Raw genomic sequence first — 15,344 nt, forward strand, 5'->3', positions numbered from 1 at the left:
CAATGATTCTTATGGCATGTGATTGTGGACTGTCAATCCAGTCGTGAAAATGTTTCATTCAGTGAATTAAATTGCATAAGAATAAGGTTAAACTCTTTTTTTTCTTTCTGATGTACCGTTTTTCTACGACGCTTAAGTTGGCTCCCGTTTCGCTGCTCCCGATTCGAAATTTCCGGTCCACCTTAAATCGGTTGCGTTATATGATTGGACGGTTTCGCGGTCTTCCTTGCGTATTTTCAAAGGTTAGAATTTGCTTCTAAAAGAGAGATACGAATCAAGAGAGAAATTGAACAAAGGTGGTAATAAGAATTTTAAAAAACTATTTTTAATTATGTTACGTTCACTTCACATATCTTTTAAGACTGTAGGCTACTATGGACAGATCAGTGTCACGCATTTTGTTTTCTCCTCAAAATCTAATAGTCTCACCATTGCATCAGGTGTGTATGAGAGAACAGGAAATAATGCACATCTAATATGTTGTGGACGAAAAATCACTGCACCATATTCAAATAAAACTCCAAACTGTGTACATAAACAAATGTATGAATAAAATCCTATTGAAAAATTGACGTTGTGGCAAGTGAGTGCCACCCCTCCTGCCTTCCAACAGACTCGCGTGAGACAAGGGTTGTTTTTAGCACTTCCGTGCTCTTTTATTAAGCCCACGGCTTTCGCTCGGCCGCAACGTAATACAGGCTTTTCTTTTTAATTCGGTAATTCTGTGCAGTTCCGTCGTCTCTCCGGCGTTCACTCTCGAAGACCCCCGGTCTCCGCTTTTAAAAACCCCAGGCTCACTGTTGAAAACAATCAGAGGCAATCAGAGCAATTAAACAATTGATAATTATCGGCGCTGATTACCTCCACCTGACAGTTGTGACGGGAGAGCCGCTCCTCTCACTCTCTCTCTGCAGCCGACGCCCAAACCACGCCCCCACCCCACCACATACCCCCACCGCCCAACTTAGGCCGGGGAACCATCCGGCTGATGACCAACGCCCCCCCCCCCTCCCCCCCCCCTCCTGGGGGCGAGAGAGGAAGTCAGCCACGACCATCCGTGCACCCGGTCTATGGACCACCTTGAAGTTAAAAGGCTGCAAAGAGAGATACCACTGAGTGATCCGGGCGTTGGTAACCTTCATGCGGTGGAGCCATTGGAGGGGGCATGGTCCGAACAGAGGGTGAATGGGCGACCCAGAAGGTAATAACGAAGGGCCCCGACCGCCCACCGAATGGCGAGGCACTCTTTCTCCACCGTGCTTCGCTTCGCCTCCCGTTGCGACATTTTTCGGCTAATATACAGCACGGGCGGTCGACTCCCGAAATGAGCCGTGCCAAGCCGATCCAAGATCTCGTCGACCCAAGGAATTGGATAAGCATCAAATCGTGACACTTCATTTACTTTTCTATAATCCACACAGAAGCGAATAGACCCATCAGGCTTACCTACCAGCACAATGGGGCTACTCCCTAAACCGCTGTAATTTGAACATTAGTGGCCTTTCTATTTGCTTGTACAAGTCTGCCTATTCTACTCTGAACTCTCATTAACACGGTGTTTTTGTCAGCAAAACTGCCATTCATTGGTTGTTGTTGTTTTTTTAAATTTTTTTTATTGCTCCATTCACTTTGAACTATAGAGACTGTAGATTATGAAAATCCCAGGACAAGCAGCTATTTCTGAGATGCTGGAACCACCATGTCTGGCAGCAACAATCATACCACGGTCACTTATATCATATTGAGATTACTCAGTTTAAGGTTTGCTCGAACAACAACTAAACAACTTCACCATGTCTGCTTGTTTTATACATTAGATGACATAATGGCAGAAGTTGGTTTCATTAAGGGATTATGCATACTGGAAGTATCTTTTACATTTACTTACAGCTCTGGCAGAATATGATAGAATTTGGACAATTGCATATACTTTCAGTGGACATTATTGTTTAGTGTGTAAAAATGTATTTGCAGTATGTTGAAGTTAGCAACATGGTCCTCTACTTTCAGTGCTGCTAGTGATGGACACCATCACAAACACACAACTCTGTAGCTTCCGCTCTCATACCAGGGGCCTCGTTCCTGAAATAGTCTTACGATCACATTGTGCCTTAAATAGTGGCTAACACAGAAACCCATACCTAAGTAGTTATTTTTAAAAATCTCTTTGACGTAGATATGACCGCATCTGTATGTAAAGGTAACGGAAGTTATCTATAATTAACATACCTGATGGGAACATGGAGGTACTGCGCGTTTGAGGGCTGCGAGCGAATCCCAAAAGTGAGCTGTGTGGGCGCTTTAAGAGCAACATTTAAATGATAATCTATTTAAAGACTGTAGCAATTTCAGCGACCAGACGGAACAATTCCTTGAACCATTGTGCTCATTTAATTCTCATTACCACCTTTGTTCAATTTCTCTGTTGATCCGTATCTCTCTTTTAAGCCGCGTTTCCACCGCAGGAACTAGGGTCTAAATTTAGTTCCTGGGGCTTTATTTTACCCCCCAAAAGGTTCCTGCTCGGGGGGTAGTACTTTTCGAAAGTACAGGAACCTTTTGGGTGGAGCTTGCAGCGCTGAACATTTCTGATTGGTCGCAGCATTTTCTTGTATTTATTTTCCGCCATTACCCGCCATGTTTGAAAATATTTATTTTCATAATAACTTCAAATCAAACTTGTATGTTATGCGGCGCAGTAGCCTAGTTTTGGTTATAGCCTGCCAACGTCTTGGAATTATAACGTGTGCTCTTCTGTTCGTTTTATAAAATGCTAAGCATTCGTGCTGGGACAGCATATTACGTAGGCTACCAAAACATTCAAACGGATTAATTCGGTTGCTGAATATTTTCTTCCGGATTTTCTTTGTTAGCCCGTTGTAATTGACTCAAAACGTTTGATACAGTTATGTGAGGTATGCGGTAGTTCTGCGTAATTAACATTGGTGATACAGTACAAGCAAACTGGAAATCACCTTCCGCACTTTTTTTCAGGGTAAAATAACAGGTTAATTCTAGTAATCGTCCCTTTAGCTTTTTCAGACTGCCGTAATTTTACTCAATTTTACTGCCATTTTTCAATTCCACGAAAAGACCAGGAAGACTATGGACTAATTTATGGTGCATGGTTCGCATCTGGAGGGCACACTTCGCTGCTCGGCTAGCAGTAACTTCGAAGGAAAGCAAACGGTGGCTGTACCACTACTAATTTAAATTTTCACGCAAGTCCGAGTTTTCGTTCTATTCTTGTCATTTTGCGATTAGCCTATATGGAATTGACGACGAGAAAGTAATCAAACAGCAAATTGTTTACAACGTGTGCATGTTTTCTGCTGTTGTTGCCAGTTATACATATAAATGTGAATGCATTCTGTCGCTTCGGATGTCAAGACATGAAAGCGAATGTTCGCATAAAAACATAATGAATGTGTTTGAGAGAATATATGAAAATCAATAAATACAAAAGTAACCATATATAGTCATTGTTCGTAACCCGTTGTATATAAGTGGAATAAACCCCTCCGGGCTGTCCCGGTTATTAGAAAATAATGTAGGCTACTTCGGTGGTAGTATGGGGTTACAGAAGAAATCATATGACAGATGGACCGACGACAACGTCGCTTTTTCATACGTCAGTGGGCTAATTTGCCTAATCTTCGCGGGACTTTAGACCGCGGTGGAAACGCAGACAACCATGGGCTGAAGGAACCTTTTAGTTCCTGGTAAAGTAGTTCCTGGGACTAAAAGTTCCGGGTAATTTTGGTGGAAACGCGGCTTTAGAAGCAAATTATAACCTTTGCAAATACGTAAGGAAGACCGCGAAACCGTCCAATCATATAACGCAACCGATTTAAGGTGGACCGGAAAATATCGAATCGGGAGCCAACTTCAGCGTCGTGTTTCACGCCTATTTGGAATGACCGTTCTTATATGATTGGTCACTGTTTCATTTCACTCCTCAGTCCACATGCTGAGCTGTGCAGTTGTATATGTATCTCTTGTATGTCTTTGGGACGTATCAATTTTGAGAAAGATTGAAGCTGTAATTATTACATGTACAGTAGGTTCAAGCAGAGCAATTATGAATAAATTATATGCTCAAGATCACAGCAGTGTTACTGGGTGAATTACAGGCTGAAAAACTCTTACTCAAAAGGAAAAAAATATCCTTGTCTGTTGTAACCAACTGTGTTGATGCAGAAAGATGCATCTCTTCATGTTCATGTTTTCACCAATTATCCTTGATCAAATTTAATCACAGAGTTGACATCTTGCATCATGTTGACATTCACCACTTTTACTTTTCTTTTTAAATATACACTCACTGGCCACTTTATTAGGCACACCTGTTCAACTGCAAACTGCACCCGTTAATGCAAATATCTAATCAGCCAATCACGTGGCAGCAACTCAATGCATTTACGCATGTAGACATGCCCAAGACGATCTGCTGACGATGACGATCTTTGACGATCTTTAAGTAACTTTGAACATGGCATGGTTGTTGGTGCCAGATGGGCTGGTTTGAGTATTTCAGAAACTGCTAATCTCCTGGGATTTTCATGCACAACCATCTCTAGGGTTTACAAAGAATGGTCCAAAAAAGAGAAAATATCCAGTGAGCGGAAGTTCTCTGGGCAAAAATGCCTTGTTGATGGCAGAGGTCAGAGGAGAATGGCCAGGCTGGTTCGAGCTGATAGAAAGGCAACAGTAACTCAAATAACCACTCGTTACAACCGAGGTATGCAGAAGAGCATCTCTGAACGTACAACACGTCGAACCCTGAAGCAGATGGGCTACAGCAGCAGAAGACCACACCATGTGCCACGCCTGTCACCTAATGAAGTAGCCGGTGAGTGTGTATATACCACGTTTCCAAAAGTATGTGGACACCTGAACATTACACCCATATGTGCTTCTTGAACATCTCATTCCAAAACCATACACATTAATATGGAGTTGGACCCCCCATTTGCTGCTGTAACAGTCTCCACTCTTCTTGGAAGCCTTTCCAGTGAATTTTGGAACATGGCTGCGAGGATTTGCTTCCATTCTGCCACAAGAGCATTAGTGAGGCTGGGCACTGATTTTTGGGCCTGGCTCACAGTCAACCAATTCATTCCCAAGGTGTTTGATAGGGTCAAGGTTAGAGCTCTGTGCTGGCCAATTAAGTTCTTCCACACCAAACTCAACAAACCATTTCTTTACGGACCTTGCTTGGTGCTTGGGGGCATTGTCATGCCGAAACAGGAAATGTTGCCGTTTCCCCAAAATGTTGCTACAAACTTAGCACACAGTCCTTTAGAATGTCATTGTATGCTGTAGCATTGGAACAAAGGGGCTAAGCCCAAACCATGAAAAACAGCCCCAGATCATTATTCCTCCTCTACCAAACTTTACAGTTGGCATTCAGGGCTGCTATTAAATATTATCTCTTTTTATTATCTCTTTATAAGTTTAACACCAAACACCACAATGAGCCAATAATGTACAAACAGCAACATCCTGCCCTCACATAACCACCAGAGGGCACACACTCCTAGTGTTCCTGTCCTTTATAACTCAAACCCCACTGCTGTAACATCGGATTATGGGCAAGAGTTGACAAAAGAGGTATGCAAGTATGCAATAATGGCAAACAGATTAAAGTGTATGGCCATTTTATACCTTAAAATCAGTTGCATTTGCACCCTTATGACATACAAAATTGCTGTAGATTTTATATGCATTTATGTACCACTTATGTACCACGTATGTCAACCCCTGATTATGGGTCATTTTCTTCAAGATGGATTCTGCAGATGTGTTTATCATTTGGTTGTGCTACATTTTGAAGAAGCTAATGTAAGAAGAGCACAGGCTTCTTCTGGCTACACAAACCCTGTACACCACCAGCAGCCATTCTTCCATTTTTAGCCAGGTGCGCTCAGAAGTCACTGCAGCTGCATAGAATCAATGGGTCTCATGAAACGTGTACGATCACATTTGATCGTAAACTGCATGCAAGAACTTTTCCAAGAATATTTCGGCGTTCGTCATTTTTTTCTTATCTGTATCTGTTCATGGCCGTTTCCTTATGCAAATCACATGAACAGGATCGCACTTAAAATTTACAAACAGCCAGCATTCATCATCTCATACACCTCAGCTGAAGTTTGCCAATTGGATCAAAAGGGAAGTGGAGTTGGCTTGTTTTCTGTTGGAACCGTAAGTAATGTTACCTGAAGTGTGAAGCTAGCAATAATAAGGACTTTGTCAGGGCCTGAAACTTTCTAAATAAAAATCCCAACAATAAAACCATTATTACGTTCCACATAATGGAATTAAGAAATAATCTAATCTGCCTTACTGTCTCTCACAGTCACTAATTTTACAGTACTAATGTTACTAATGGTATCCTGTTAGTTATGTTAAGTGGGGCACGTGGGGTGAGTGGGCAGAGTTGAAGACAGAGAAGGTGACTTCTTTGATTGTAAGCACAGGACCACAGCAAGGCTAAACAATCCTGCATTGTATGCTTTCAAGTGGACCTTGTGAACTCTCTCAGCCAACGGGGGGTTGAGTGACGGAAAAACCAGCACGGTGAGGCAGAGGTAGTGTTTAACAAAAAAGGTCTTTAATAATGGTAATGAGTGGGGGTAGAGGTAGGGGGAGCCAAAAACAACTAAAAAGTCTTCCCGGTCGGGGTATCAGTGCTCCGCTCCAGGTCTTCACAGCCTCTTCTGGAGAGAAACGAAAAAAAGAAGTAGGTTAAGGGGGGACAGGGCGTGGTCAGCCCGATCCGGGTCCGGTTCCGGTTCCGGTTCCTTGCTCCGGCTGCCGGCTGGTGATCCTCCGTTTCCAGCGAGTTGGCCCACGGCCGCTTCCAGTCTCTTCCCGGTGTAGAGTCGTCCGGCGTGGCTACGACGGAAGCCCCAGCAACTCTTCCCTTCCTTGGGTTGTGCTGCTCTATATAAGCCTGCCTGCTCGTTAGTACAAGCAGCTTCAGGTGGGCGCCGGCAGCCAATCCCGCAAGCAGCTTCAGGTGTGTGGCAGAGTGGAAAATTCCACCTACCTTCCCTCTGCTGCAGCCCTGTCCATGGTGCTGCCGGTTGTCGCCTCAGTTGGTCTGCCGGGGGCTGTCCAGGGTCCTGAACATCTCTAGACAGGGGTTTGCTAGGTACCGCCCACTCACCACTTTTCCCAGCGGCCGCCGGTGTCGATGGGCTCGGCCGTCCTGGTGGTCTCGTGGGGAGCACCGATAAGGGATCGGGGCGCCACAACCTCAAAAAGAACCACAAACAAACCTTGCTGTGACCACCTCTTGAGGTGGCCTGAGTAACGGTTCATTTCAGGGGGGTCTGAGTTTGTTTAGTGTGTCTAAATATGCACAAAAAATGCTGAGTCATCAGTCAGAGTCCTCTTGAGAGGCTGAAATGAACCAAGTGTGAAAAGACTCTGTCTAGTCTTAAAGTTTTTCTGGTATATTTGTTACGGGTGAGTTACCGAGTCGGGATTGAACCCAAGTCGTGCTGGTGTTGACCCTGTGCTCTAACCACTGAGCCACTGGAGCTGAGTGGACCTAGAGTCTTCAGAACAAACAGCAAGTGAAACAGCCCTCAAAGGAAGAGAGAAAAACAAAAGATCCAATAAAGCTCAGAAGATTACTAAATAAGAAAACAGGTCAAAAATACAAAATCCCAAAGGTTTTTTTGCTGAAAACAATGACATTAATTAAAAGTCTCTGAAAAAATCCCTAGGGGGAAAATGTCACCACCTAGAGTCCAAACAGAAGATTGTCCAGAATCCTAACAGGACCCCCCCTGGCTCCTGACGTTCCTCTGAGGACGATCAGGATGGCGCCGCTGGAACTCCAAAATTAGCTCTGGGTCCAGAATGTCCCAGGCAGGGACCCAGGAGCATTCCTCCGGGCCATTACCCTCCCAGTCCAAGTACTGGACGTGCCCACGGACCAGGCAAGAGTCCAGCAGGTGGCGGACTGTGAAGGCAGGTTGACTCCCAATGAGCCGTGGGGGAGGGGGTGGGCAGGTTGCAGGGGCAAGGGTGCTGGTGAGTACTGGTCTGGAGGCGGGAGACATGAAAGGTGGGGTTAATCCGCATTGACCGGGGGAGCTGGAGATGATATACCACTGGATTGACCCTTCTTAGAACCTTAAAAGGGCTAATAAACCAGGAGGTCAATTTGCGGGACTCCACCCGCAGAGGAAGATCCTGGGTAGAGATTCAAACCCTTTGTCCAGAGCAATAGGATGGTGCTGGTCTACGCCAGCGGTTGGCCTGATACTGCTGGTGCTGAGAGGCCTGTTGTAGGGCCAGCCACACTTTCCTCCAGGTGTGCCGGCAGAATCGAATGAACCTCTGGGCTGAAGGGACCCCGACCTCAAGCTCCTGGTCCGGGAACTGTGGAGGCTGGTACCTGAACTGGCACTCGAATGGAGACATCCCTGTGGATGAGCAGCGTAGGGTGTTGTGAGCATACTCTGCCTACAGGAGGTGGCTGCTCCAAGAGGTCGAGTTAGTGGAAGCAAAACAGCACAGAGTCGTCTCCAGGTCCTGGTTCAGCCTCTCCGCCTGGCCATTGGACTCAGGATGAAAGTCAGAGGAAAGGCAGCTGTCTCGGAAGGGTTTGAATCTGCTGGGTCCATGTCGCTGGCTGAGTCTTACTGTTACGGGTGAGATCCCTAGTTGGGATTTGAACCCAGGTTGTGGTGGTGTTGACCCTGTGCTGTAACCACTGATCCACTGGAGCAGAGTGGACCCAAATGCAGAAACTCTCAGGAGATAGATGTTGCAAAAATTTACTTTAGTCTTTGCTAGAGTCTTCAGAACAAACAGCAAGTGAAACAGCCCTCAAAGGAAGGGAGAAAAACAAAAGAATCAAAAAAAAGCTCAGAGGATTACTAAATAAGAAAACAGGCCAAAAATACAAAATCCCAAAGGTTTTTCAAAAGGCACAAATACAAAATCCCAAAAGTTTTCTTTTCACAAGGCACAAATATAAAATCACAAAAGTTTTTTTTTTTCACAAGGCACAACAGCAAAAACAGGAAACAAGTTTCAAATATTTTTAAACACAAGGATTAGCTCGGGAGAAGACACCAGAAAGGCTAGAGCATTCATTCCAAAGCAAGGCAACTCAAAGACTCAGCAAGGAAGAACACAAAACAAAGGGTTTAAATACAGTTACAAACAAGATACAGCTGAAAACAATGACATTAATTAAAAGTCTCTAAAAAATCCCTAGGGGGAAATGTCACCACCTAGAGTCCAAACAGAAGATTGTCCAGAATCCGAACAATATTCTCCTAGTTTATTTATTTATTTATTTATTTTTGAGCCCTCCAGTAAAGATCTATTCAAGTTTCGGAGCTCTATTTTCTGGAATCAATGTCACACGGTGCATGGGGGCTGTCAATGGCATGGCGTGTGGGCACACTGGGCGTGGCTAGTGAATGTTGGGATTTTCATGAGAGAATTAGAAACAGTTGGTAGAACTACAAACATCTTAAATTGAACCTCCACTAGAAAAAAAGCATGACCTGTATTGAACTGAACTGTACTGAACTGAATTTACAATTACATTCTCTTACACTTTGCTCATTTCCCTTTTTATAAGAATATGAAAGTAATATTAACCCGTAAGCATAAAAATATTTTTGATGGCCAGGAAATGATATCAATTACTTTTTTTAAAGAATTTCTTTAAAACTGTCAAGAAAGAAATGAGTCAACAGGAAGTTTAGCTCATCCTGTTCTTGCTTGCAATCATAAAAAATGGAAAGAACTAGTGAAGAGGAAGGCAAGACCACATACCACATCCTCTATGACTTGACACGCTCTTCAAGTCAAAATGTTTTTCATGGTACAAAACATTTAAAAAATGGTTGTAAATGTGTGAATGATTTCCTGGGTGTGAGTACTGCAGAGAAGATAATTAATGGGTGAAAACCCTTATATGAATAGCTGCACTGCAGTCCAATGCTCTTATGGACAGATGATAGAATATGGTACATATAGGCTCAGTGCATGCAGGTTGTACCAGCTGTATATGGTGGCCAAACATTCAGTGATTTGACATTGTTCTTAACATTCTTTTCATTCACTACCTGTGTGTTTTATTAAAATATATGTGACTATCATATAATTTCATACATTTGACATTTAAACAGTTCTACAACTAGAATATTGTGTGGGTATATAGCCCACATTTTGGTAAATTTAAATTTAGTAGATTACAATTCATAGTTGTGTTTGTTTATCATTTTCTATGAGCTTCATATTATAAACTACCACCAAATAAACTTGAGAGAATGGAGAAAATCTTATGAATTTATGGGCATACTCAAATTCCTCTGATTGCTGTAAATCATTCATCAGAACAATTCTATTCATGGCATCCAAATCTGAAGCTTAAGCTGGTGTCCGGAGAGTGAAGGTTGCAGTTGGAACACGGGCAAATAACAGCTTTCATCTGGAAATACCTGAACACCTTGGGTTTATATGCATGATTCCTAAGTCCATAACGGCACCAAAAAGAAACTGAAAGAGGAACAATGCACAGCAAAAATCTACACAAAGACACAGTATTAATACATTTTACGCTCTAGGGGTATTTCTTTCTTTTTTCTCACCATTCATATAGTCCAGCTTTTCTGTGCCCCTCTTTCCTTCTCCACGTGTGCGCTAGGGTGTATACATGATTGCACACATAGGCACACAACTTTTTACTGTGCACATTTGGACAATATCACGGTCGAATATAGCTCCCCGTTCCTGAGCTTATCACCCTCTCCCTTTCTTTGAGAAATATAATCATTAAATCAATAAAGACAGGTGACAGTTTTTTTTTTCTTGTGACTTCCCTTTGTGACCCAGACACAAAGAAAAGGGAAGAGAAAGAGAGAGAGAGAGAGAGAGAGAGAGAGAGAGAGAAAGAGAAGAGAGGAAGCTGTTGACTGCATGCATGAACATTTTTACCACTGCAACATTTCTATTTCAACATCCTATTTTTCTTTTTATTACTGTGTTTTTTCACAACTGCCGGAAGGTAAGTAAAGTTTTTCTATACCTTTCAAGAACAGGGAGAAGATACATAAATTAGGACAGCAGCGTAAGAGTTGTACAAATGGTATGCTTCACAACTGCTACTTAAGGATAATTTATACTATTCATTGCAGTATTTTTTGAGGCCTGTTTTTTAAATCTAAATTTGCTTAGTTGCAGTACGAGAACTTTTATTGCAGTCTTTGCAAATTTCTTCGATGTGTTGTGCTAATTGTTTACCTTAGCGGTGTATTTTCACTCTTTTTATTTTTTATGAGCTTTTGAAAACCAAATAAAAAACACTACACTTGACTGTGTGATCTTGACTGAGTCACAACAAAGAGCAGCTTTCATACAGTAACGCTCCAATGCTTTCTCTGTCTATATTGTAATGTGAGTTTCCTGTTCTGTATAATTACAAAATGAATGTAGTGTAAAATGGATTTAGGGTAAAGGGTTAGGTTTCTGCTACAGACAGACATTTATGGCTTCTACTTTCATCAAATGTTAATGGCCCTGTTTGCCTCTTTCTTGTAGGGAACACACTCATTTTGTCCATCATTGCTGTATTATCACCCTCTCTCTCTGTACTCTGTTCACTTAAACAAAGAGGAAGCCTAGAGAAAGCGAACAGCACATAAGAGGAAGAGAAGGGTTGTGACTTTCTGGCTGGCATGCGAGTTTACTCCAGAAGCTTATAGAGGACACAGGAAAATTGCAGAAAGAAGACAGGAGGGAACATTTAAATGTAAACACTAGAGAGCCAATTCACTGTTGAATCTGGACTGGATTAGACAGCAAAAAGCGGAATGACACCAGCAGAACACGAGGACATCTACAAATTGATAAGGCTATAGATAAAGGTGTTACCGCATATGACTACACCCAATATCTTAGCTCTGTATTGCATAATGGTCTGAGACTCAACAAGAGTGGTAATATAGAGGCAACAGATGCAGCATCATCCCAAATGGATGCATAAGGACAAAACTGTACAAAAACAGTCGAAAACATAAATATGAAGTGCAATTATACACTATGAAGGTAGCCAGAATGATACATCAAACCAGCTAATAATCTTAATTTCTTCAAACAGACTAGGAATAAATAACTGTACTGTGGCTTCTAGGACCATCACAAAACTTTGAAATAGCCAGCCATTCAATACAAACTTGAAGAACAACATAACATATCATTATTTCTACCATTTACAATTGCTATTAAAATTGGCTTCAGTCTCTGGCAAGCTGTGAAACATTTTTTATCATCTCATTTTCAAGTACATACTTTCAAAAGATAATATTTCTTTCAGAATAAAAATTAAAGAAACCAATAATCCCAGTATTCACAGAGATCAGGTAGGAGGAATCAGCTTTTAGCTGTCATCTACTTCTCCTGGATTCACCATTAACATTGACAATCACCATGTCAGTGCTAGTACTGACCTTCCTCATACACTCCCTCACATGCTCTCCTCTCTTTGCCCAAACATACTTGCCCTCCTCAGACTATGATTTGAACATGACCACAGAAACGTCAGAAGATGTAACACGTGGCATGGGTTCTCCAAATTTTAGTATGTTCACTCCTCAACCTTCAAATGTTCCTGTAAGGGAAACTACTGCAGTGCCCATGCCTGAAAACACGGCAATAACTGTTGCTGAAACAGAGTCCATCCTTGAAACTACTATAGCAGCCATTTTGAAAACTACGGAAGTGCCCAGTACTGAAGTTGATTCAGAGGACACATTTGAAACAACCCCTAAGCCCAGTATTGAATATGTTACCTCTTCTATTTCCCAAACATTAGAGGGTACTCGGCCTCAAACTCCAATTCAGACCAGCCACCATGTTAGTCGGGTGGTCCCTACACAAGCAACAACTCCAGAGACATTTGCCTCCACACCCTTCAGCTCTGCATCCCAAAATGAGCAAAGCTCAACAAAGAGCACAGTAGATGATGTGACTTCCAAGTCAAATCCAACCAAAACCCTCACGGTGGTCACTCCTTCCATGATTCCAGAATCTGCCAAGACCAGTTTTTCAAAGCCAAGTTCAGACCTGAAGCCTACCTCCACTGTTGGTTCTACTGCAAGCAGTCCCACGCCTGTCCCCATGACACAGGGTTTTGGGATAGTAATCATCATCATAGCATTGGTGGTCTGTATGAGTGGGATCATCTTTATGAGCATGTTCTTCAACAAACGAAGGAAGAGGAGATCTGAAAACTTCAGCTACAGCTTCAGGACTGGAGGGAGCAGTAAATCCAAGATGAAAAAAGGTACAGATGATGATGCCTGGTTTGGGCCTGTGGCTTTGAAGGGAGATGAGGCGGTGGAGGCAGGGGAGGAAGGGGGCAATGAAGTGGATGGAGATGGTGAAGGGGTGCAGGTGGTACTAAGCACTTTTATGGCAAAGGAAGAGGAGAAGGATGGGGTGAATGGGAGTTGTGTAGGGGCAAAGGAGGACATTAAGAAGGATGAGGAGGTACCCCTGTTGATCACTGATGAGGATGTGGAAAAGGCAGTCAGTCATTCACCTCCCCTGTCTTCTTCCCTTTCTCCTCCGCTCTCTGAGACTGCTGCAGGTGAGCAAAATGGGAGTCCAGCTTTCTGTCTGACCTCTGCTGTTTGAGAGGGAGAAATGCATTTGTTGATTCCTTACTAGTCCCTTTCAAATTGAATGTCTGATCAGTTTAGCTAAATTGTGAAATGCAGTGATTGCCTATAATGACAGTTGAGAAAGCAACACACATGAATTACAGGGGCCAGATGTTAAAAAAGAAGAATGACACGACATTATTTTTGCTAACCAATGTACACAATATGAACAAAAGCACCTGGACCACCCCCCCCCCCCCCTCCCCTCCCCTCCCCCCAACTGAAAACTCACCTCTTCAGGCTGCACCTCTCCCCATGCCTCCCTGCCTCCCTGTAGCCTCTAATTGACTATGTAATCTTAGGGCTGTAGCTAGGTAAGCTGCTTATCTTAGTTGACTTAGTTATTGCACTCGCACCTACTCAACTATTGCTTGTATTATTTGCATAGACTGTTTTGTTGCTGTTTTTGTTTGTGTTAATCAGAGTAACCTACAGGGTCCAAGTTAAACTATGTGGTCGTTCCCTGCACGGTACTTGGAACTGTACTTCCCTCTAGGGTTTTCAACACACTTGTTCCTGGTTATGGTTATACACTTTGTTGTACATCGCTCTGGATAAGAGCGTCTGCCAAATGCATGTAATGTAATGTAATGTAATGGTACAGCATACAATGACATTCTAGACAATTCTGTGCTTCCGCAACAGTTTGGGGTAGGCCCTATCCTGTTTCATGATGACAATGCCCCCTGGGACATAGCGAGGCCTTATAAAAATGGTTTTGTTGAGAATGGTGTGGAAGAACTTAACTGGCCTGCAAAGAGCCCTGACCTCAACCCCATCCAATACCTTTGGGATCAATTGGAAATCCAAGTGCAAGCCAGGCCTAATTGGCCAATCAGTGCCCGACCTCACTAATGCTCTTCTGGCTGAATGGAAGCGAATCCCTGCAGCAATGCTCCAACATCTAGTATAAATCTTCCCAGAAGAGTGAGGTTTTTATAGCAGCAAAGTGTGGACAAGCTCTATATTAATGCCCATAATTTTGGATGAGATGTTGGATGTCAGGTGTCCGCATACCTTTGGCCATATAATGTATTTAAAATACTCAATTGTGATTTGCTTTGACGAATGGTGAAATATCCTAATGGGATAAGTTGTGTCCAACAACGCTTATAAATAATTGACTCCAGTATATGATTAACTTACTTAGTTGTCATTATTTGTAAAAATAAATATTTAGCTTCTCATGCCAAACTTGTACTGAATTCATTATTCAATCAATTATTCTTATGCACAGTGCACAGTATTTTTATTCAAGCATGGTACAGAAATCGAGTGCCAAGTTCTGATGACTAAAAAACATTTGTACACATCATATCAATTTGAACAGTCATGAATTTCTCTCATTTCTGTGTCTTCTTCGTTTTTGTACATGCTAGGTTTTATCTCTTAATTTGTTTAGAAATACTGGTAGCATATTTTGGCCAGACATAAAAAATTTCAGGTTAGAGAAACACAGAAACACTGATATTATTGGCAAAGATCTAAATGCACTGCTTTTGCTGATTTTTTGTTTGTGTGTTTGTTTGTTTGTTTTTTGAGCATACTATTCATTTTAAATATTTGGGATTTATATTAATTTAGATGTACCTTTAATCATATTGGAAGCATAGCTGCATGACATGAATAGAAATGTTTATA

At 42.4% G+C, this 15,344-nt stretch overlaps 1 protein-coding gene across 1 annotated transcript; it reads left to right on the plus strand.

The window, feature by feature from the left end:
* The first annotated feature begins 10,747 nt into the window (after positions 1–10,747).
* LOC118220247 (mucin-5AC-like) lies at positions 10,748–13,921 on the plus strand. Its single transcript, XM_035404023.1, has 2 exons — positions 10,748–11,047; positions 11,581–13,921. Exon 2 carries the CDS (start codon positions 12,469–12,471, stop codon positions 13,675–13,677), a length of 1,209 nt encoding a protein of 402 aa, XP_035259914.1. The 5' UTR covers positions 10,748–11,047; positions 11,581–12,468; the 3' UTR covers positions 13,678–13,921.
* The last annotated feature ends 1,423 nt before the right edge of the window (positions 13,922–15,344 follow it).

Source organism: Anguilla anguilla, chromosome 2, assembly GCF_013347855.1.
Source record: "Anguilla anguilla isolate fAngAng1 chromosome 2, fAngAng1.pri, whole genome shotgun sequence".
Lineage (NCBI taxonomy): Eukaryota > Metazoa > Chordata > Actinopteri > Anguilliformes > Anguillidae > Anguilla > Anguilla anguilla.

Bases quoted from the DNA above. Each gene is read 5' to 3' on its own strand.
- LOC118220247 (XM_035404023.1), top strand. From the start codon at position 12,469: ATGTCAGTGCTAGTACTGACCTTCCTCATACACTCCCTCACATGCTCT.